The sequence below is a fragment of the Apium graveolens genome, chromosome 3 (assembly GCF_009905375.1).
Source record: "Apium graveolens cultivar Ventura chromosome 3, ASM990537v1, whole genome shotgun sequence".
NCBI classification, from domain to species: Eukaryota; Viridiplantae; Streptophyta; class Magnoliopsida; order Apiales; family Apiaceae; genus Apium; species Apium graveolens.
The window spans coordinates 48,874,904-48,899,400 of NC_133649.1; the positions used below are offsets into that span (position 1 = coordinate 48,874,904).

The 24,497-nt window shown below is 38.7% G+C and overlaps 2 protein-coding genes and 3 non-coding genes across 5 annotated transcripts; 3 read left to right on the top strand and 2 right to left on the bottom strand.

Moving 5' to 3' along the window:
• The first annotated feature begins 5,776 nt into the window (after positions 1-5,776).
• On the top strand, positions 5,777-5,883 carry LOC141715771 (small nucleolar RNA R71). The gene has a single exon (XR_012572521.1). It is a non-coding gene; the product is annotated as a small nucleolar RNA R71 (small nucleolar RNA).
• A 2,490-nt stretch (positions 5,884-8,373) lies between these two features.
• Positions 8,374-8,478, bottom strand: LOC141716326 (small nucleolar RNA R71). The gene has a single exon (XR_012573039.1). It is a non-coding gene; the product is annotated as a small nucleolar RNA R71 (small nucleolar RNA).
• A 4,173-nt stretch (positions 8,479-12,651) lies between these two features.
• LOC141714192 (uncharacterized) lies at positions 12,652-13,311 on the top strand. Its single transcript, XM_074517724.1, has one exon. It carries the CDS (start codon positions 12,652-12,654, stop codon positions 13,309-13,311), a length of 660 nt encoding a protein of 219 aa, XP_074373825.1.
• Positions 13,312-14,956: 1,645 nt separating this feature from the next.
• Positions 14,957-18,824, top strand: LOC141714193 (uncharacterized). Its single transcript, XM_074517725.1, has 3 exons — positions 14,957-15,091; positions 15,503-15,589; positions 18,648-18,824. The coding sequence occupies exons 1-3, from the start codon at positions 14,957-14,959 to the stop codon at positions 18,822-18,824; spliced, it is 399 nt and encodes a 132-aa protein (XP_074373826.1).
• Positions 15,347-15,453, bottom strand: LOC141715474 (small nucleolar RNA R71). Its single transcript, XR_012572236.1, has one exon. It is a non-coding gene; the product is annotated as a small nucleolar RNA R71 (small nucleolar RNA).
• Positions 18,825-24,497: the final 5,673 nt, after the last annotated feature.

Below are 24,497 nucleotides of genomic sequence, written 5' to 3' on the forward strand. Positions count from 1 at the left end.
GCACTTTTAACATCCATTTGATAGACTTTGAAATTGGCATGGGCTGCATAGGCTAAGAAAATTCTGATGGCTTCAAGTCTTGCAACCGGAGCAAAGGTTTCATCAAAATCAATTCCTTCTTGTTGGAAATAGCCCTTAGCAACCAATCTAGCTTTGTTCCTGAAAACTATGCCATTTTCTTCCATCTTGTTTCTAAATACCCACTTAGTATCAATAGGATTCTTTCCTTTAGGTTTGGGTACCAACTTTCATACCTTATTCCTTTCAAATTGGTTTAGCTCCTCCTGCATAGCTAAAACCCAATCAGGATCCAATAGAGCTTCTTCTACCTTTTTAGGCTCTTCTTGAGATTGGAAAGCTGCTATATAGACATTCCTCTTGAGTTGCTTTCCTTGTTTACACTCTTAAAGATGCATCACCAATGATCAGTTCAGATGGGTTATCTCTAGTCCACTTTCTCTGTTGAGGTAGATTAGGTCTAGATTAAGAGGCCTCATTGTTGTCTTAATGTGTGAGAGATTTGATTAGAAGAAACTCCTCCTGAGTTTGTGGATCTTTGACTTGTAGTTGGGGCCCTTTCTGATTGTGATATGTATTAGCCCTCAATTTCTATTGATGATTCAATGGATGTTGAATTTTGTCTTTCAACGAATGATGTAGATTGTCTTCCAATGGATGATGTACTTGGTCTCTCGATGGATGTTAAATTATGTGCTTCATTAGTTGTAGATTTTTCTGCATTTTCCTTAGACATTGGTTCTTGATCACTTTCATCATCACTGTCTTCACAAACCATCTCAATATTGTCAAATTTGAGGCTTTCATGGAAATCTCCATCTTACAGTCCTTCAATCTTTTTATCATCAATCACAACATGTACAGATTCCATATTAATGTTGGTTATTAGATTATAGACTCTATATGATTTTTCAACAGCATATCCAATAAAGATGCCTTAAACTGCTTTGGCATCAAACTTCCCATGCTGATCAGTTTGATCCCTTAAGATATAGCATTTACTGCCAAAGACATGAAGAAAGTTTAGTGTTGGCTTCCTATTCTTGAACAATTGGTAGGGTGTCATGCATTTTGCTTCATTAACCAAAAAAATATTCTGAGTGTAGCATGCAGTATTTACAGCTTCAGCCCAAAAGTATGTTGGTAACTTTGATTCTTCCAGCATTGTCCTTGCAGCTTCAATAAGAGATCTATTTTTCCTTTCCACCACTCCATTTTTTTGTGGGGTTCTTGCTGCTGAAAACTCATGCATGATCCCATTTTCTTCACAAAATGATCTCATTACAGAATTCTTGAACTTAGTTCCATTGTCACTCCTGATTCTTCTTACTTTGAAATCAGGATGATTGTTGACTTGTCTTATGTGATTGATGATGATTTAACTAGCTTTATCTTTGGACTTGAGAAAATATGTCCAAGAGAACTTTGAGAAATCATCCACAATTACTATACAATACCTTTTCTATGTTTACTGCTCCAAATAAGTCCATGTGCAACATTTACAAAGGTTCTTCAATTGTTGAATAAAGCTTCTTTCTGAATGATGCCTTGATTTGTTTCCCTTTCTAACAGGCATCACACAGTCCCTCCTTTGAGAATTCCACTTGGGGAATACCTCTTACCAAATCTTTCCTGACCAGTTCATTCATGGTCTTGAAATTAAGGTGGGACAGTTTCTTATGCCATAGCCAACTTTCATCTTGACTTGCCTTGCTAAATAGACAAGTAACCGATTCTGCATTTGATGAGTTGAAATCAGCTAACTACACATTTCCTTTTCTCACTCCAGTGAGAACCACTTTGTTGCTTCTTTTGTTAGTCACAACACATGCTTCAGAATTGAATGTTACTGAGTTGCCCTTGTCACAAATCTGACTGATACTCAACAAATTGTGCTTGAGTCCATCCACTAGGGCAACCTCTTTAATGATGACATTATCTTTTGAAATCAAGCCATATCCCACAATATAACCCTTGTTGTCATCTCCAAAAGTGATACTTGGGCCAACTATTTCCTTGAACTCAGTGAAAAGGGTAGAATCTCCAGTCATGTGCCTTGAGCACCCACTATCCAAATACCAAAGATTCTTTCTATTTCCCTGCACACAACAAAATCAAATCAAGTTGATTTTGGTACCCAAGTTTCCTTGTGTCCTGTTTTGTTAGCTTTTTTTTTAGGTTTCTTGGGCTTGTCTTCATTTGACTTAGGTACTTGAAGTTTATCCTTAGTCAATTGAGTAGAACCTTAAAACCATTTATCATTGTAGAATTATCATGCACAACTTGATTAACATGGAAAGGCATATTCTGTGCAAACATGTTATTCCAGTAAGGTATGCTAAATGGCATTTGTGACATACTAAATGCAGCATAATATGGATTTTGTGCAAATGGCATGTTAGCATACTGTACATTCAAGTTGTATGTAGGCATAACATTTATAGGCATTGTAGGCATGCTAGGAAATGAAGATGGTGCAGACATGAGAGAAGGCATATCAAGTTTGCAATTAACAGACAAATGAGTAACACTACCACACTTAACACATATCTTTCTTGGTGCATACTTATCAGGTATGTAGTTGTTATGTTTGTTAATCCCTACTTTCCCATTTCTATTATTTATCCTTTTTGACTCTGCTTTCACTTTAATTTTCTCCAATCTGTCATTCAATTGCTTGATAGAAAGATGACCTACATTGACTCTTTTGTTCTGTTTCACTTGACTTGTTTCTCCTGGAACAAAGTTCTTAGAAACTTATCCATATTTTTCATTCAACTTAGCTAACTTAGCTTTTCTAATTAGCTTACTTACACTCAACGGATGTTGCTCATTTTCTTTCGACCGATAATCCTTTTGATTATTCGATGGATAATTTTCATCATCCGTTGAAAGTCCTTCAACCAGATTGGAATCAAGCCTTTCCTTGTTCTTTTTCCAGGCTGCATCATAAAAAAGATTCTATACCTTGAACTTTAGTAATTTGAGCATGAACATCTCTAGATGATTTCCATGCCTTAATTACTTCTTGTTCTCGTTCAAGTTGCTTTCTTAAAATCTCTTCTTTCTTTAAGGATTCAGTTAGTTCATCCTTAGCAATCTTGCATTCTATTTTCAATTTTTCAAACTCAACAAATTAAGTCTCTAGCACATTGTTTCTTTCACTTAAAAACATATTGTTCTCTTTAATTTTATCGTTTTCTTTAGTGAGAGACTTGAGTGTAACACACAGGTGATATAATTCAGTAGACATGTCATTTATGGCATCATTACACTCAGCTTTAGATAAATGAGCTAGGTTGGTAGTGATTACCTAATTGCTTGATGAACTTATCTCTATTTCATCTGATTTGGCCATAAGTGCTAGATTGACATAGCTTGTATCTTCATCTTCTTCCAATCCATCTGCAGCCCAGTCATTTTCTTGTGTAATAAAAGCCCTTTCCTTTTGCTTGAGCAACTCAAAGTATTTCTGCTTATAATCAACAGGCTCAAACTTCTTTTTACCAGAATCAGGATTTCTACACTCACTAGCAAAATGACCTGCCAAGCCACACTTGAAACACTTGAATTTAGACTTATCAACCATGTTTCTGTTTGACTTAGTTGCTCCAGAATTCTTCTTGAATTTGAGCTTGGCAAATCTCCTGGATAGAAAAGTAATATGCTAATCTATGTATCCATGTTATCTTGACTAAGATGGTCTTTATGTTCAGCTACTAGCCCTTTTTCCTTGCCTTCACAAACTCTAAGGTTTGGTGCAGACTCAACAACTTCAACCTTTATCTCCTTCTCCTTTTCTTGCTCAGCAACTAATGCAATGGACCCTCCCTTCTTTCTTCCTTTCTGCATCTTCTCATCTTGCTCTATTTCAAGTTCATAGGTTTTTAGAATACCATACAGTCTATCCAAGGTGAACTCCTTGTAATCTTGAGAATTTCTCAATGAGACTGTCATAGGCTTCCATTCCTTTAGCAGAGATCTAAGGAATTTGAGGTTTGATTCTTTTGTTTGATAGACTCTTCCATGCAGTTTTAGAGCATTCAGTAGTTTTTGAAATCTACTAAAAATGATAGTGAGTGACTCAACTTCTTCACTATGGAAATGCTCATATTGCTAAATCAAGAGTTGCATTTTGTTCTCTCTTACCTGCTCAGTTCCATCACATATAACTTAAATTGTATCCCAGAAATCCTTAGCAGTTTTGCAATTTATGATGTTGTCAAACATGTCACTGTCAACACCATTAAACAGAATATTTATGGCCTTTTTATCCTTTTGAACTTGTTCTTTATCTAGATCAGACCATTTTGCTTGGGGCTTTGGATCAGCATCTATCATAGGGACATGTGGACCTTTCTCAATGCAGTCCACATATGCTTCATCTTGAGATAGGAGATGCAGGTGCATCTCCACCTTCCAATGGTGATAGTTGTCTTTGTCTAGAAATGGAATCTTTACTCCAACATCTTTTCTGTTCATCTTGTTAGTTGTTGTGATCTTTAAACTCTTTGTACTTTAGGAGCTTGCTCTGATACCAATTATTATTCCCAAACAATCTAAACAAGAATTACAGGGGGGTTGAATGTAATTCTGGCTTCTTTTTCAAATTTCAAGAACTGTTCTTTTATAAATATATATCTGTGTTTGATTTAGCTAGGTGCGGAATAAAAGTAATATTAAAATCAAAGCACAAAGTTAATAAATATAAGTATTTAAAAACTTTCCGATGGATTGAACTTTTCCACCAGAGATATATATTAGGATGAGAACTCTGTGTAACAAAATTGTTCACAGCTGCTTACAAGTTGAGAATCAAGAACATAGAAATTCTTAACAGATTTTTCCTTATCTATTTCTCTGGAAAAATGCTTACTCTCTTAGATACTTTTCAACTTGCTACTCTTGGTTTATATATCACCAAGTTACATGATAATAAGACAAGATAATAAAACAAACTATATCTAGTCTAACTTCATGCTGCTACATTTCTCTTTCCAACATCTTTGAATATCATCTGTTTTAGCATGGAAATGGAAATGCTTCTTTGTTCTCTAAAACCTTTAAACAGGATGCCACATTCTATTTGCATCTATCCAACGCATGTGACTATCAAGTCACTATCAACTGCTCTTTTAAATTTGAACATCCATTGGAACTTAGATTGATCATCCGTTGGAACTTAGATTGATCATCCATTGAGACTTATGTTAATCATCCGTTGAGACTTATGTTGATCATCCGTTGAGACTATCCTTTTGGCAGTTAACTCTATTTCACTTATACAAGATTACAAGGTATCTAATATATACAATTCACCATCCTATCTTGCATATCAATCTAGTTAATAACATGACTTGAAAAATCTACAACATCTAATTCACTAAGCCATTCAAGTATGCAGAAATGTGCTCCTAGTCTTATTGTACATAAGCTACTCTTTCAACGAATGTTGAGAATGATCATCCGTTGAAAGCTACAATTTCACTTAACTAAAATCTACTAAGTGTTTTGTTCAAGTTATCATCAAGTACACAACATATTCCTAACAGTATCCACTTCAAGAACTCTTGCTACCTTGCCCTGTAGCAATCTCTGGGTTGGATACTGATATTCATTAGTAGCCATCAGTTCAGTTAGATCATAAGCTTCCTCATAACTCTTTGCCCATAATGCTCCACCAAATGCTGCATCAAGCATGGGTCTTGACTATGCTCCCAAACCGTTATAGAAGCAATTGATGATCATCCAATCAGGCATTCCATGATAACGATACTTCCTAAGCATCTCCTTATAGCGCTCCCAAGCTTCACATAGAGATTCTCTATATTGCTGCGCAAATTGAGTAAGAGCATTCCTGATTGCAGCTGTCGTCGCCATAGGGAAGAATTTAGTGAGAAACTTTTGAGCAAGATCTTCCCAAGTAGCAATAAAACCAACTAGTAGAGAGTGTAACCAGCTCCTAGCCTTATCCCTTAGAGAGAATGGGAACAGTCTCAGTATCACCGCATCCTCAGACACACCATTGAACCTGAAGGTGTCGCAGATCTCTATAAAATCCCTAATGTGCGTATTGGGATCTTCCGTTGGAGAACCCCCAAACTGGACTGAATTCCGTACCCATTGAATCGTCCTAGACTTGATTTCAAAGGTATTAGTAGCAATGGCTGGTCTGAAAATGCTAGACTGAATGTAATTGATTTTCGGTTGAGAATAATCCATCAAAGCTTTCGTATCTGCTGCTAGTTCGCCCATTGCAATAAAAACTAGAGTACCTGAAACACACGACTAAAGCAAACCTTGTAAGAAAATAATCCGAGTCAGTGAACTTTAACGACCACTGATGACAAGCACATAAACTAAAATTAACACCGAGTCCCCGGCAGCGGCGCCAAAAACTTGTTAGGGCGAAAACATGCGCTAAAATTACACGCAAGTATACGCGTTCGCAAGTAGTATAAGATATAAATCAGATTCATACCCATAGAGACTCTTTTTAGTTAACTTATGATTATGCACCTATGAAACAATGGTATGGCTATCGCTCAATGCTAAGACAATAATAAGTTGAGATGTTTATAACTAAGATTAAACTAACATGCAATTAACTAAGAATAAAAGTGATTGAATTAACTATATGAGACAAACATGGGATTCTAACTTCATTAAATACTTCATTCAAAGTCATTGTTCTTAACCTTAGCATGCAATGGTGATGACAACTAATCAGATAACACGGAACTAGTAAACGCCAACTTTCGTTGCACGAATACCCTACTACTAGACATCCACAAAAGAGGTAGAAGCTAAGTAGACACCAATTATGCTTAGACCCTATATGTCTATAGAATTGAAAATATAACATTTTAATGCGCAAGTTATCTATCGTGATTACATAGGACAAGTAAGATGGTTAAAATTACCTACGAATCATGCATAACAATTATACATGAACCTATGCTAGCATGGCAAGTTCTAAATCTCTATATTCACTTTCGCTTCAATAGAGATTAACACGCTATCTTATATGTTAGCTACGTACATAAGATGAATAAGCACAACCAATACTAGGATATCAATCAATCACCACACACCAAGATATTGAAACAAATTAACTATAGAAATCCATAAGTAAATCCATTAGAATCCCACGATAACGATTAGTTCATAACCGAACTTATCGTCACCATGGGTTCCAATGAAAGCATGGTATAAAAACTAGATCTTTATAAACTGAATAATAATCAAAAGTACGTTAACAAGAGTGTAAGGTTCAAATGAATAAGAAAACAAGCATCCAACGTTACAACTTAAGCAAAGAATCACAAGTAAAAATAAGATCTTCTTCTCCTTCATTGTATTGTGCTATTAGGTCTTCTTACTGCTCTCTCCTTCTTCTCGTTGTTCTCAAAAATGTCTTCAAAAGGCTTTATATATAAGCCCAATACGATCTGGAGTCTGAAAATCATTATTATATTGCAATCAGGATTCTACAATCCCGACCCAGTGCGGTCGCCCCTCATACCAGTGCGGGCGCTCTCGCTTTCTGACAAATGGGCGCGGCCGTTCCCAATACTAGCGTGGCCGCCCTAACCTTCTGGAAATTATGATTTTTCTTGTTTCTTTGACTTCAATTGTTGGTTTCTTTCATGCTAACTCCCGAGGCTGCATCCTAACACCCTTTTAGCATAGAAATAATATAAAATCTATTCCTTCTTCCAAATATACCCTGAAATGCAAAACACTACAAAAACACATCAAAAACACAAATAACTTGAGTACAAATCACCAATTCGGGCCTTTACGAAGCATTCTAAGTGGATATAAAATCCAATTATCATTATTTTCTTACAAAGTTTACTTTGTTTGTGTGTTTCAGGTATTCGATCGAGCGTTTATGCGAACACGTTCTCAATCTCGTAAGGACAAACTAGAAGAAGTACTAAAGGAAGTGATCATAGAAATGGGAGAACCAGCAGCAGAAACGAAAGAATTGAAGGATTATTCTCAACCAAAGATCAATGACACTCATTCTAGCATTGTCAGACCATCCATTGCAGCTAATACCTTTGAAATCAAGCCTGGCACGATTCAAATGGTACAGAATTCAGTCCAGTTTGGGGGTTCTCCAACGGAAGATCTCAATATGCATATTAGGGATTTCATCGAGATCCGCAACACCTTCAAGTTCAACAGTGTTTCGAAAGATGCTGTGAAATTGAGACTTTTCCCATTTTCTCTGAGGGATAAAGCTAAGAACTGGTTGCACTCTCTACACCCAGGTTCTATTGCGACATGGGAGGATCTTGCTCAGAAATTTCTTACTAAATTATTCCCTATGGCAAAAACTGCTGTAATCAGGAATGCTCTTACTCAATTTGCACAGCAGTCAGGAGAATCTTTATGTGAAGCCTGAGAGCGCTACAAGGAGATGCTTAGGAAGTGTCCTCATCATAGAATGCCTAACTGGATGATGATAAATTGGTTTTATAATGGTTTGGTAACACAGTCAAGACCTATGCTCGATGCAGCATCAGGTAGAGCTTTATGGGCTAAGAGCTATGAGGAAGCTTATGATCTAATTGAGATGATGGATGCTAATGAAATCCGAATCCAACTCAGAAACTACCACAAAGCAAGGTAGCATGAATTCTGAAGATGGATGCAACTACGGTTATCACTGCTCAGCTCAAAGTATTGACTATGAAGGTCGATTCCCTGACCAACTATGGTGTTCATCAGATAACTAGTGTTTGTGAGCTTTGTACAGGTTCGCATGCGACGGAGCAATGTGCTATATCTAGTGAATCAGCTCAATTTGTGAGCAACTTTCGTAGTACGCATCAACCAGTTCCTGCCACTTATCATCCTAACAACCGCAACCATCCTAACTTCAGCTGCAGCAATAATCAGGGTGGTATGAAACAACCTTACCAGCAGTTTGGAAACAGCCTTTTCAATCCTCCTGGTTTTCAGCAACAGTTTATACCAAGATAACAATTTCAGCCACAGGGAATGCCACAATAATCTCATGTAGGGGTAGGTCCACCTTCGAATGAAAAATCTGAATTGGAGGAGTTGAGGCTGATGTGCAAAAGCCAAGAGATTTCAATTAAAACTCTGGAGAATCAAATAGGGCAAATTGCCAATGCTTTATTGAACCGACAACAAAAAACTCTTCCTAGTGATACAGAAGCTAATCCAAGCAAGAGGGAAGTCAAGGAAAAGTTGTAGGCAATCACCTTGAGGTCTGCAAAGGTCGTTAGCCCTAAAAATCATCAAAACAAAGAATCTGAAAAATTTCTCCAGAAGGTGGGCGCGCCCGCGCATATATCAAGTGTGCCCGCGCCCTTGCCAGCTTCAGAAAATGCAATTCTTGAGGAAACAGCTGATCAGAAGGGGGTCGAAGCGGAAACGAAGAAGACTTCTACTGAAAACACTACTCCTGAGCAAAATACTGGAGATAAACAAGTCTATCCGCCTCCTGCATATCCTAAAAGACTTCAGAAGCAGAAGTTCGATAAACAATTTGCCAAGTTTCAGGAGGTTTTCAAGAAATTGCATATTAACATACCTTTTGCGGAAGATCTAGAACAAATGCCAAGCTATGCTAAGTTCATGAAGGGTATTCTTTCTCGGAAGCTTGAACTTGAGGAGTTGAAAATCGTTGCTCTCATGGACGAGTTCAGTGTTGTGCTGCAACAGAAACTACCTCCTAAACTGAAAGATCCATGAAGTTTCACGATACCATGCACTATTGGAAACTTATCTTTTGACAAGTGCTTATGTGACTTGGGAGCTATCATCAATCTGATGCCATTGTCTGTCTTTAAGAAACTTGGTCTGTCTGATCCAAAACCTATAAACATGTCCTTACAACTGGCTGATCGATCCATCACTTATTCGTGAGGTGTAGTGGAGGATGTATTGGTTAAGGTGGACAAACTCATCTTTCCTGCTGATTTTGTCATTATGAACTTTGAGGAAGATAAGAAGATTCCCATTATCTTAGGGAGACCATTCTTAGCTACTAGGTGAACTCTGATCGATGTGCAGAAGGGTGAGCCTACTATGAGGGTTCAGGATCAGGACGTTACCTTTAATGTCTTCAATGCAATGCAATTCCCTACTGATGAAGAGGAGTGCTTTAAAGTGGAGTTGGTCGACTCTGTAGTGAATTCGGAGCTTGATCAATTGCTAAGGACTAACGCCTTAGAGAGAGCCTTAACAGGGGAATTTGATAGTAAAGATGAAGAAGGGGAATAACAACTGCAGTATTTGAGTGCATCTCCGTGGAAAAGGAGATTGGACTTGCCATTCGAGTCTCTTGGATTATCAGAGCTTAAACATTCTCAGGAGCGTCTCAAACCATCTATTATGGAAGCTCCCACACTTGAACTAAAACCACTGCCTGATCACTTGAGGTATGAATTTTTAGGTGATGCGTCTACTTTTCCTGTTATTATCGCATCTGACCTTTTAGGTAGTGATGAAGACAAGCTCTTGAGAATTTTGAGAGAGTTTAAATCAGCAATCGGATGGACTATAGCAGATATCAAGGGAATCATCCCTTCTTGTTGCATTCATAAAATTCTGCTTGAGGAAGAGTGTAAACCAATCGTTGAACAACAGAGGTGACTCAATCTTGTCATGAAGGAGGTAGTGAAGAAAGAAATTCTTAAATGCCTGGATGCAGGGATCATCTATCCTATTTCTGATAGTTCATGGGTGAGCCTAGTGCAGTGTGTTCCTAAGAAAGGAGGCATTACAATTGTTGCTAATGAAAAGAATGAGCTCATTCCAACTCGGACAGTCATAGGATGGAGAGTATGTATGGATTATCGGAAACTGAATAAAGCCACCAGGAAGTATCACTTCCCTCTTCCATTCATTGATCAAACGCTTGACAGGTTGGCTGGTTATGAGTATTATTGTCTTCTGGATGGGTATTTGAGCTATAATCAGATTTGCATTTCCCCAGAAGATCAAGAGAAGACCACTTTTACTTGTCCTTTTGGCACTTTCACTTTCCGTCAAGTTTTTTTGGGACTTTGTGGTGCACCTGCTACTTTTCAGAGATGCATGATGGCCATATTCTCAAATATGATTGGTACTAATGTGGAGGTATTCATGGATGACTATTCTGTGTTCGGGACTTCTTATGATGAGTATTTGCATAATCTTGGCTTGGTGCTGAAAATATGCATTGAGACCAATCTGGTGCTCAACTAGGAAAAATGTCACTTCATGGTGCAATAGGGTATCATTTTTGGGCACAGGGTATTTAGAAAATTTCCTGAAGTGGATAAGGCCAAGGTGGGGGTTATTGAAAATCTTCCTCCACCAATCTTAGTTAAAGGAATCCGCAGTTTTCGTGGTCATGCGGTTTTTTATCGGTGATTCATCAAAGACTTCTCCAAAATCTCTAAACCCTTGAGCAATTTGTTGGAGAAGGATGTTCCCTTCAAATTTGATGAAGAATTTTTGGCTGCTTTCGAGAGTTTGAAAAAAAGTTTGACTACAGCACCTGTTATTACTGCACCTGATTGGAATGAGCCTTTCGAGATGATGTGTGATGCTAGTGATTTTGCAGTTGGAGCTGTTCTTGGCCAGAGAAAGAAGAACATTTTTCATGTGGTTTACTATGCTAATAAAACCCTTAATGGTGCTCAGCTGAATTACACTACTACAGAGAAGGAGCTTTCGATAATTGTCTACGGTTTCGAGAAATTTCGATCTTATTTGCTTGGGAAAAAAGTGACGGTTTACACTGATCATGCTGCTATTCGATATCTGGTCTCAAAGAAAGATTCAAAACCTCGATTGATTGGAGGGATTCTCTTTTTACAGGAATTCGAGCTGGAAATCAAAGACAGGAAAAATACAGAAAATCAGGTAGCGGATCATCTCGCACGTTTGGAAGATCAAGGCAAAGCTTCACAGGATAAGACGGTGATCAATGAATCTTTTCCAGATAAGCAACTTTTTGGGGTGCAAGAAGAAAAACCATGGTTTGCAGATATTGTGAACTATCTTTTGGGTAATGTTATTCCCCCAGAACTCTCTTATGCTCAAAGGAAGAAGTTTCTACATGAGGTAAAGTTGTATCGATGGGATGAGCCATTCTTGTTTATACAGGGGGTAGATTAGATTATTAGGAGGTGTATTCCATATAGTAAGACGAAGGGTATCTTGTGAGATTGTCATTCTACCCTGTATGGTGGCCATTATGGTGGAGAGAAGACTGCTACCCGTATTCTTCAAGCGAGATTTTTCTGGCCTACTTTGTTTAAAGTTGCTCATCGGATCGTGTTGAGATGTGATCGCTGCCAACGAGTTGGAAATATGTCCAAGAGAGACGAGATTCCTCTCAATGTGCTTTTCAAAGTTGAGATTTTTGATGTTTGGGGAATCGACTTCATGGGGCCATTTGTCTCGTCATGCAGTAATCAATATATTCTTTTGGCGGTGGATTATGTGTCTAAAAGGGTTGAGGTTAAAGCTTTTCCAACCGATGATGCTAAAGTGGTGATCAATTTTCTTCATAAGTAGATATTCACACGTTTCGGTACTCCAAAGGTCATAATCAGTGATGAGGGATCACATTTCTGCAATCTCAAATATACTGCATTAATGGAAATATATCATGTGAATCATCGTGTGGCCACAGCCTATCAATCTCAAACTAATGGGCAAGCTGAAGTCTTTAATCGAGAGATCAAGCGAATCTTGGAGAAGGTTGTAAGTCCATCAAGGAAAGATTGGTCTTTGAAGCTAGATGAAGCTGTTTCGGCCAACAGAACAGCATTCAAGACTCCTCTAGGCATGTCTCCTTTCCAGTTGGTATATGGTAAGGCATGTTATTTGCCTGCGGAGCTAGAACATAAAGCATATTGGGCTTTGAAGAAGCTGAATCTTGACATAGAAGTTGCTGGAGAAAAGAGAATGCTCCAACTTAATGAACTCGACGAATTTCGTCTACAGGCTTATGAAAAAAATAAGTTATACAAGGAGAAGGTCAAGAGATGTCATTATAGGAGGTTAGTGCACAAGACATTTGTTCCTGGTCAGCAAGTTCTATTATTCAACTCTCGTCTCCGACTTTTTTCAGGAAAGCTTAAGTCACGGTGGTCAGGTTCGTTCATTGTCAAAACTATGTTTACACATAGAGCTGTGGAAATTTTTGATAAGTATCTGGACCAAGCGTTCAAAGTAAAGGGTCAGAGGTTGAAGCATTATTATGGGGATACGTCAAACCGTGAGGTGGTGAGCGCCGTTCTTGAGACAACTTGATTTCGAAGTTTCTCGTCAAGTTAAAGATGTAAAACAAGCGCTTTGTGGGAGGCAACCCATGCATTTATTGTATTTTTGCTGAAGAAAAAAAAATCAATCAAAAACTAAAAAATTTCCTAAAGTGCGGCGCGCCCGTGCTCTACACGGTGCACCCCCGCGAGGTTTCTGGAAAAGAAAAAAGTGAAAAAAACAGAGATTCAGATTAACCAAAGCCCAAACTCGAATTCTACCCTAATTCTAACCCTATATCTGATAAAGGAGCGTGCCCATGCCCCATTTGTCAGATACAGGGCACGCCCGCGCCTGTTCAAGCGTGCCCGCGCCAGCCAAATTCTGCAGAATCCTGATTTGATTATAATTTAGTTATTGCGAGAGTCCGGGTCAACCAGGGCTATATATATAAAGAAAAGAAGTCGTTTTTCAGAACGAGGAAGCCAGGGTGAACATAGAGAAGACCTAAAGCACAAAAGACGACTAAGGAGAAGAAGATTTAGTTTTTACTTTTGTATTCTTCAATTTTGGCGATACTTTGGATGCTTGTTTTTGATTTGTTATAAACCATAGTACTTTTATATTATCTCGTAGTATTCTGAACTTATTTATTATCATGTTTTCATTGGAACCCATGGTGACGATGTATTCGATCATGAACTAATCGTTGTCATGGAGTTCTAGCGGATTTATTTATGGATTTCAATAGTTGATTGTTCTAAATCGTTAGTGTATGGTGACTTATGATTTCCTAGTATGGTTGTACTTATTCTTCTTAGATACGTAGCTAACATCTAAGTCGTTTGTTAATCTTTATTGAAGCGAAAGTGGATATAGAGGTTTAGAACTTGCCATGCTAGTATAGGTTTATGTATGTTGTCATGCATGATTCGTAGTATAATTTTAACCATCTTACGATGCCCTATATAATCTCAATAGATAACTTGCTCATTAAACCGTAATGTTTTCAAATCTTATAGACATATAGGGTCGAAGCATAATTGGTGTATGCTCAACTTCTATCTTATTTGTGGATGTTTAGTAGTAGGGTATACGTATATTGAAAGATAGTGTATACTAATTTTGTGTTATCTGATTAGTTGTCATCACCATCATATGCTAAGATTAAAGGCATAAACTATGAATTAAGTATTTAATGAAGTTAGAATCCCATATTTTATCTCATATAAGTAAATCAGTTTTATTCTCTTAGTTAATGCATGCTAGTATAATCACTTTAATTAATTAATCAACCCAAATTTGATACTTGTCTTAGTAGTGAATTATAACCATACATTGTTGCATAAATGCATATTCTATTTAAACCAGTCTCTGTGGGAACGAACTTAACTTAATCTTATTCTACTTGTGATCGTGTACGCTTGCGTGGTTTTGTGCGAACAAGTTTTTGGCGCCGTTGTCGGGGGCTCGGTGTTAAATTTTAGTTTGCGTGCTTGTCAACATTGGTCGTTAAAGTTCACTGAATCGGATTATTTTCTTACAAGGTTTACTTTGTTCATGTGTTTCAGGTAGTCTAGAGAGCGTGTATGCGAACACGTTCTCAATCTCGTAAGGAAATACTAGACGAAGGTGAAGAAGAGGAAAAAAAGTTTTTGAAGAAGGTAAAAAGGTTGAAGAAGTAGTTTTTGTTGCAATGGGAGAACCAATAGCAGAAACAAAAGCGTTGAAGGATTATTCTCAATCAAAGATCAATGAAATTCAATCTAGCATTGTCACGCCAGCTATTGCAGCTAATACCTTCGAAATTAATCCTGACACGATTCAGATGGTACAGAATTCAGTCCAGTTTGGGGGTGCTCCAACGGAAGATTCCAATATGCATATTAGGGATTTCATCGAGATCTGCGACACCTTCAAGTTCAACGGTGTTTCGGAAGATGTTGTGAAACTGAGACTTTTCCCATTTTCTCTGAGGGATAAAGCTAAGAGTTGGTTGCACTCTCTACCAGCTGGTTCTATTGCCACTTGGGAGGATCTTGCTCAGAAATTTCTTACTAAATTCTTCCATATGGCAAAGACAGCTGCAATCAGGAATGCTCTTACTCAATTTGCGCATCAATTAGGTGAATCTCTATGTGAAGCCAGAGAGTGCTACAAGGAGATGCTTAGGAAGTGTCCTCATCATGGAATGCCTGACTGGATGGTGATAAATTGCTTTTATAATGGTTTGGGAACACAGTCAAGACCAATGCTCGATGCAGCATCAAGTGAAGCTTTATGGGCAAAGAGCTATGAGGAAGCTTATGAGCTTATTGAGATGATGGCTGTTACTAAATATCAGAATCCAACTCAGAGACTACCACATGGCAAGGTAGCAGGAATTCTGGAGGTGGATACAGCTACGACTATAGCTGCTCAGCTAAAGGCGTTAACTATGAAAGTGGATTCTCTGGCTAACTATGAAGTTCATCAAATAGCAAGTGTTTGTGTGCTTTGTGCAGGTGCACAAGCAACGGATCAATGCGCTATATCTAGTGAGTTGGCACAGTTTGTGAGCAATTTTAAGGGACCACAGCAACCAGTTCCTGCCACTTATCATCCTAACAATCGAAACCATCCTAATTTCAGCTGGAGTAATAATCAGGGTGGTATGCAACAACCTTACCAGCAGTTTGGAAACAAGCCTTTCAATCCTCTTGGTTTTCAGCAACAGTTTGCACCAAGGCAACAATTTCAACCACAGGAAATGTAACAACAATCTCATGGAGGTACAAGTCCACCTTCGAATAAAAAATCTGAATTGGAGGAGTTGGGGCTAATGTGCAAAAGCCAAACGGTTTCAATCAAAACTCTGGAGAATCAAATAGGGCAAATTGCCAATGCTTTATTGAACCGACTACAAAGAACTCTTCCTAGTGATACAGAGCTAATCCAGGAAAGAGGGAAGTCAAGGAACAGTTGAAGGCAATCACCTTGAGGTCTGGAAAGGTCGCTAGCCCTAAAAATCATCAAAACGAAGAATCTGGAAAATATCTCCAGAAGGTGGGCGCGCCCGCGCCCATATCATACGCGCTCACGCCCTTGCCAGCTTCATAAAATGCAATTCTTGAGGAAATAGCTGATCAGAAGGGGGTCGAAGCGGAAACGAAGAAGACTTTTACTGAAAACACTACTCCTGAGCAAATAAAGAAGATAAACAAGTCTATCCGCCTCCTCCATATCCTAAAAGATTTCAGAAGCAAAAGTTCGATAAATAATTTGCCAAGTTTCTGGAGGTTTTCAATAAATTACATATTAACATACCTTTTGCGTTAGCTCTAGAATAAGTGCCGAGCTATGCTAAGTTCATGAAGGGTATTCTTTCTCGGAAGCTTAAACTTGAGGAGTTGGAAACCGTTGCTCTAACGGAAGAGTGCAGTGCTGTGCTGCAATAGAAACTACCTCCTAAACTTAAGGATCAAGGAAGCTTCACGATACCATACACTATTGGAAACTTATCTTTTGACAAGTGCTTGTGTGACTTAGGAGCTAGCATTAATCTGATGCCATTTTCCAGTCTTCAAGAAACTTGGTCTGCCTGATCCAAAACCCGTAAACATGTCCTTACAACTGGTTGATCGATCCATCACTTATCCACGAGGTATAGTGGATGATGTATTGGTTAAGGTGGAAAAACTCATCTTCCCTGCTGATTTTGTCATTTTGAACTTTGAGGAAGATAAGAAGATTCTCATTATCTTGGGGAGACCATTCTTAGCTACTGGATGAACTCTGATCGATGTGTAAAAGGGTGAGCTTACTATGAAGGTTCAGGATTAGGACGTTACCTTTAATGTCTTCAATGCAATGAAATTCCTTACTGATGAAGAGGAGTGCTTTAAAGTAGAGTTGGTCGACTCTGTAGTGAATTCGGAGCTTGATCAATTGCTAAGGACTGACGCCTTAGAGAGAGCCTTAATAGGGGAATCTGATAGTGAAGATGAAGAAAGGGAAGAGCAACTGCAGTATTTGAATGCATCTCCGTGGAAAAGGAGATTGGACTTTCCATTCGAGTCTCTTGGATTATCAGAGCTTAAAAATTCTCAAGAGCATCTCCAACCATCTATTGAGGAAGCTCCCATACTTGAACTAAAACCACTGCCTGATCACTTGAGGTATGCATATTTAGGTGCATCTACTTTGCCTTTTATTATCGCGTCTGACCTTTCAATTAGTTATGAAGACAAGCTCTTGAGAATTCTGGGAGATTTTAAATCAGCAATCAGATGGACTATAGCAGATATCAAGGGAATCAACCCTTCTTATTGCATGCATAAAATTCTGCTTGAGGAAGGAAGTAAATCAACCGTTGAACAACAGAGGAGACTCAATCCTATCATGAAGGAGGTAGTGAAGAAAGAAATTCTTAAATGGCTGGATGCAGAGATCATCTATCCTATTTTTGATAGTTTATGGGTGAGCCTAGTGTAGTGTGTGCCTAAGAAAGGAGGCATTAGAGTTGTTTCTAATGAAAAGAATGAGCTCATTCCAACTCGAACAGTCACAGGATGGAGAGTATGTATGGATTATCGGAAGCTGAATAAAGCCACTATGAAGGATCACTTCCCTCTTCCATTCATTGATCAAATGCTTGACAGGTTTGCTGGCCATGAGTTTTATTGTCTTCTGGATGGGTATTCGGGGATTTGCATTGCCCCGGAAGATCAAGAGAAGACCACTTTTATTTGTCCTTTTGGCACTTTCGCTTTCCGTCGAGTTTCTTTCGGACTTTGTGGTGCACCTGCTACTTTTTTGAGATGCATGATGGCCATATTCTCAGACATTATTTGTACTAATGTAGAGGTATTCATGGATGACTTTTCTGTGTTTGGGACTTCTTATGATGAGTGTTTGCATAATCTTGGCTTGGTGCTGAAAAGATGCATTGAGACCAATCTGGTGCTCAATTGGGAAAAATGTCACTTCATGGTGCAATTGGGTATCATTCTTGGGCACAGGGTATCTAGAAAAGGTCTTGAAGTGGATAAGGCCAAGGTGGGGGTTATTGAAAATCTTCCTCCACCAATCCCAGTCAAAGGAATCCGCATTTGGTCATGCGGATTTTTATTGGCGATTCATCAAAGACTTCTCCAAAATCCCTAAACCCTTGTGCAATCTGTTGGAGAAGGATGTTCCCTTCAAATTTGATGAAGAATGTTTGGCTGCTTTCGAGAGCTTGAAAAAAGTTTGACTACAACACCTGTTATTACTACACCTGATTGGAATAAGCACTTTGAGATGATGCGTGATGCTAGTGATTTTGCAGTTGGAGCTGTTCTTGGCCAGAGAAAGAAGAACATTTTTCATGTGGTTTACTATGCTAGTAAAACCTTAATGGTGCTCAGCTGAATTACTCTACAATAGAGAAGGAGCTTTTGGAAATTGTCTACGGTTTCGAGAAATTTCGATCTTATTTGCTTTGGACAAAAGTGACGGTTTACACTGATCATGTTGCTATTCGTTATCTGGTCTCGAAGAAAGATTCAAAACCTCGATTGATTCGATGGATTCTCTTTTTATAGGAATTCGATCTAGAAATCAAAGACAAGAAAGGTATAGAAAATTAGGTAGCAGATCATCTCTCACGTTTGGAAGATCAAGGCAAAGCTTCACAGGATAAGACGTTGGTCAATGAATCTTTTCCAGATGAGCAACTTTTTGGGGTGCAAAAAGAAGAACCATGGTTTGCAGATATTGTGAACTATCTTGTGAGTAATTTTATTCCCCTAGAACTCTCTTATGCTCAAAGAAAGAAGTTTCTACATGAGGTGAAGTGGTATCGATGGGATGAGCTATTCTTGTATAAACGGGGGCAGATCAGATTATCAGGAGGTGCATTCCGTATAGTGAGATGGAGGGTATCTTGCGAGACTATCATTCTACTGTGTATGGTGGCCATTATGGTGGAGAGAAGACAGTTTCTCGTATCCTTCAAGCGGGATTGTTCTTGCCTACTTTGTTTAAAGATGCTCATCAGTTCGTGTTGAGATGTGATCGCTGCCAACGAGTTGGAAATATGTCTAAGAGAGACGAGATGCCTCTCAATGTGCTTCTCGAAGTTGAGATTTTTGATGTTTGGGGAATCGACTTCATGGAGCCATTTGTCTCGTCATGTAATAATTAATATATTCTTTTGGCGGTGGATTATGTGTCTAAATGGGTTGAGGTTAAAGCTTTGCCAACTAACGATGCTAAGGTGGTGATCAATTTTCTGCATAAGAAGATATTCACACGTTTTGATACTCCAAGGGTCATAATCAGTTATGAGGGATCACATTTCTGCAATCACAAATTTACTGCATTAATGGAAAGATATTATGTGAATCATCGTGTAGCTACAACTTATCATCCTCAAACTAATGGGCAAGCTAATGTCTCTAATCGAGAGATCAAGCGAATCTTGGAGAAGGTTGTGAGTCCATCAAGGAAAGATTGGTCTTTGAAGCTAGATGAAGCTGTTTGGGGCTACAGAACAGCATTTAAGACTCCTCTAGGCATGTCTCCTTTCCAACTGGTATATGGTAAGGCGTGTCATTTGCCTGCGGAGCTAGAACATAAAGCATATTAGGCTTTGAAGAAGCTGAATCTTGACATGGAAGCTGCCGGAGAAAAGAGAATGCACCAATTTAATGAAGTCGACGAATTTCGTTTATAGGCTTATGAAAACAACAAGTTATACAAGGAGAAGGTCAAAAGATGGCATGATAGGAGGTTAGTGCAAAAGACATGTGTGCCTGGTCAGCAAGTTCTATTGTTCAACACTCGTCTCCGACTTTTTCCAGGAAAGATTAAGTCATGGTGGTAAGGTCAGTTCATTACCAAAACTGTGTTTCCACATGGAGCTGCGGAAATTTTTGATAAGCATCCGGACTAAGCGTTCAAAGTAAATGGTCAGAGGTTGAAGCAATATTATGGGGATACGGTGAACTGTGAGGTGGTGAATGCCGTTCTTGTGATAACTTAATTTTGAAGTTTTGCGTCAAGCTAAAGACGTAAGACAAGCGCTTCGTGGGATGCAACCCATGCATTTGTTGTATTTTTGCTAAAGGAAAAAAAATCAAAAACTAAAAATTTTTCCAGAAGCGCGGCGCGCCCGCGCTCTACCGGCATGCCCGCATGAGGTCCCTGGAAAAGAAAAAAATAGTGAAAAAAGAAGAGAATATCATATTAACCCAAGCCCAAACCCGAATTCTACCCTAATTCTGACCCTATTTCTACACCCTAAACAACTCCCCACCCCTCATATCTCTATCCTATATATATATACATCTACATACATACAAATACATCTCCTAGACCCAAAAACCCTAGCCTCTCCTACATACAATACTTACACCCAAATCGCTATCACTTGTGATTATGGCACCAAAAGAACACGAACCACGGGGAGTAGTAGCACCCATCCCTCGTCTACCGAAGATTCTAGTGTGGGTGGCACGGAGAACAAATTTACTTCACCGGAGGCTCAGATGGAGTTCACTAGGTTGATGTCTAAGCCGATTGCTAAGGAGAGGGGACTTTTACCCACGACTAAGGATGGGAAGCTGTTAGAGATGATTGTTGAGAAGGGTTGATAGAATTTCCGTGAGATACCCATTGCAATTCCGATGAGCATTATGCGGGAATTGTACGCAAATGCTAAGGAGGACAAGAATGGGTATTCTGTTGTTCGTGGGTTGACTGTTGATTATCATCCGGCTGCTATTCGTCGGGTTATAAATCAACCTGTAAGACCTAGGACTGCTGATGATTGGGTGCAGAAGACTATGGAGGATTTGGACTTGGATTACATTTTGGCAGAGTTGTGTGTTCCAGGCACGGAGTGGAAGTACAAAGCAGGCACCACTGAGCCGCTTACTTTTCCTGCTTCTTGTATGAACAGGTATACTAGGGCTTGGAACCTGTTTGTGTGTGCTAAATCAGGCCATCTTCACATTTACATGAGGTTACTGTGGATCGGGCTATTCTGCTGTGGGGGATTTTGAATGAAGAATATGTTGATCTCGGCTATGTGATTCATCAGAGTATGCTGCATTTTCTGCGGGGGGAACCATGGGGACGATTCATCATGCCTCCATTGTTATGAAGTTGTGTACTTTGGTTGGTGTTAGGTGGCCCAAGCATGAGCAGCTGCAGATGCCGAGTGCTCCCATTGATAGCTCGACAATTTCGGTGATGCGGGAGTGGTATGGCGGTAAAGCCCATTAGAAGGGATTGGGTTATACATGTGATCATCTACCGGGTGGCCAGCCAGCTGACCAGACATATACAAGGGGTTCTCCTCAGGCACAGCAGGCAGCTGCTATATTCTCTCGTGTAGCTGCTAGATCTTCTCGTGCATAGCAGATAAAGGATAAGATTGGACTTGGAGATGCTCAGTACAGAAGATTGACTAGGCGTATGGATGTCATGCATGACATTCACAGCCGTTTTGCTCAGGATTTGACACAAGCTTTAAGTACTGCTTTTAGAGCCACTGGTGTCGAGGTCGATTGGCCTGTATTTGGAGGGAGCACTGTTTACCCGCCACCTGATTCTCCACCCGAGGAGGGTGATCCCACCGACGACTAGGTATACCTTGTATTCTTATTATTACCTTCAATGAGGACATTGAATATTTTAAGTTTGGGGGTGATAAAGTAAGGATTAGTTGTGTGTCGTGTTCATATAGATTCATATTGCATGTTTAGTTGTAGTTCATTCATTATTTTTACATGATTATTCATATAGGTCATATTTGTTTGCATATTTGTTCATGTTATTATGTGAGTCCATGTAGTTGCATTTGCATGCATATAACATGATCCCGTAGGATGAGCTGTTTCTGATTGGTAGGTTGGTGTTGATTTGAGTGTAGTGATGTCGAATAGAGGAATGATTAAGTCCTAATAAATTGATTTGCATGCCCTTCACAAGTCTTATAGGTTGCTTTTGAACTAGATCATGATCATACTAGTTTGTTTGTTGGAATTTAATTACTTGGTTATATTTAGAATTTTTGTTATTCTCGTAATGCCATAGGAACTCTGAATTTTTAAACTAGGGGAAAACATGAATATTATTGCTAGTTGTGAATAAAATTTAGCATCAAATGGCTAATAGCCGGCTCATATTTTTATGAGTAGTCTAGGGTTGAATGAGATGGAGTGAAACACACTCATTCAGAATCATTGGAAAACAAAGCAAGAAAAAGAAAAAAAAGAAAAAAAAATGTGTTAGTATATGCAGAATTGACCAAGGGTGAGAATCAGATTAACCCAAGCCCAAACCCGAATTATACCCTAATTCTAACCCTATGTCTGACAAAGGAGCGCGTCCGCACCCCATTTTTCAGATACAGAGCCCGCCCGCGCCTGTTCAAGCGCGCCCGCGCCTGTTCAAGCGCGCCCGCGCCTGTTCAAGCGCGCCCGCGCCAGCCAAATTCTGCAGAATCCTGATTTGATTATAATTTGGTTATTGCGAGAGTCCTGGTCAACCAGTGCTATATATATAAAGAAAAGAAGATGTTTTTAAGAACAAGGAAGCCGGGGGAAACATAGAGAAGACCAAAATCACACAAGATGGCTAAGGAGAAGAAGATTTAGTTTTTACTTTTGTATTCTTTGATTTAGAAGATACTTTTGGATGCTTGTTCTTAATTTGTTCTAAACCTTAGTACTTTTATATTATCTCGTAGTATTCTAAACTTATTTTATTATCATGTTTTCACTGGAACCCATGGTGACGATGTGTTCGATCATGAACTAATTGTTGTCATGGGGTTCTAGCGGATTTATTTATGGATTTCAATAGTTGATTGTTCTAAATCGTTAGTGTGTGGTGATTTATGATTTCCTAGTATGGTTGTACTTATTCTTCTTAGATGCGTAGCTAACATCTAATTCATTTGTTAATTATTATTGAAGCGAAAGTGGATATAGAGGTTTAGAACTTGCCATGCTAGCATAGGTTTATGTATGTTGTCATGCATGATTCGTAGTGTAATTTTAACCATCTTACGCTACCCTGTGTAATCTCAATAGATAACTTGCTCATATCCCATTATATTTTCAAATCTTATAGACATATAGGGTCTAAGCATAATTGGTGTCTGCTCAACTTCTATCTTATTTGTGGATGTTTAGTAGAAGGGTATACTTTTATCGAAAGATAGCGTATACTAATTTCGTGTTATCTGATTAGTTGTCATCACCATCACATGCTAAGATTAAAGGCATAAACTCTGAATGAAGTATTTAATGAAGTTAGAATTCAATATTTTATCTCATATAAGTAAATCAGTTTTATTCTCTTAGTTAATGCATGCTAGTATAATCACTTTAATTAGTTAATCAACTCAAAATTGATACTTGTCTTAGCAGTGAATAATAACCATACATTGTTGCATAAGTGCATATTCTGTTTAAACCAGTCTCTGTGGGAATGAACTTAACTTAATCTTATACTACTTGTGATCGTGTACGCTTGTGTGGTTTTGTGCGAACAAGTTTTTTCTACAGGTGCTCTAACAGGGCTCTAACATAGACTTACTTTGCAGGTGCTCTAACATCAAATCCAGTCCTGTACTTGGACGTTCGAGGGGATTTCTGGAACACAGCTGTGATAAGGACAGTGGTGCATGAGAACCAAACTGCTTCCATGGTGGTTAATTGCTCCATTCAGGGTCAACAAGTGGAATTTTCTAAAACTGATGTAACATGGCTTTGGTCATTCTTACAATAAATTTGATGGAGGTTCTAACTCAAGATGAATTAGCAGAATTCATGGACTTCATCAACTATAGTGAAATGATCAACTTAGCCAGTCTCAACAAGAAGAATTTGAGGAAGGAATGGTCATTCGTGTTTGACTCCATTATGAGAGCATTCACATGTTGGAAGAAAGGGTATGATAACATTTCTAGTTTAGTTGAGAAGCTGGTATTCTATATGGCTCACAACAGACACATCAATGTGGGGATGTTGATTCTGCAGGAACTCAACACAAGGCTAACTATGCCTTTATCTTCAAGAGGTAAGGAAATCTTCTTTCCCAGATTTATAATGTCTACTTTAAATCATAAAGTTCCAGACATTCATCTACTTAATGGTATAGATATGAAAAAAATAGGTAATTATAAGCAAGTGTCCAAAATTTTATTTGGTTCACTTACTACAAAGAACAAGGTAAGTGTAAGTCTCAAAATCACTCCATTT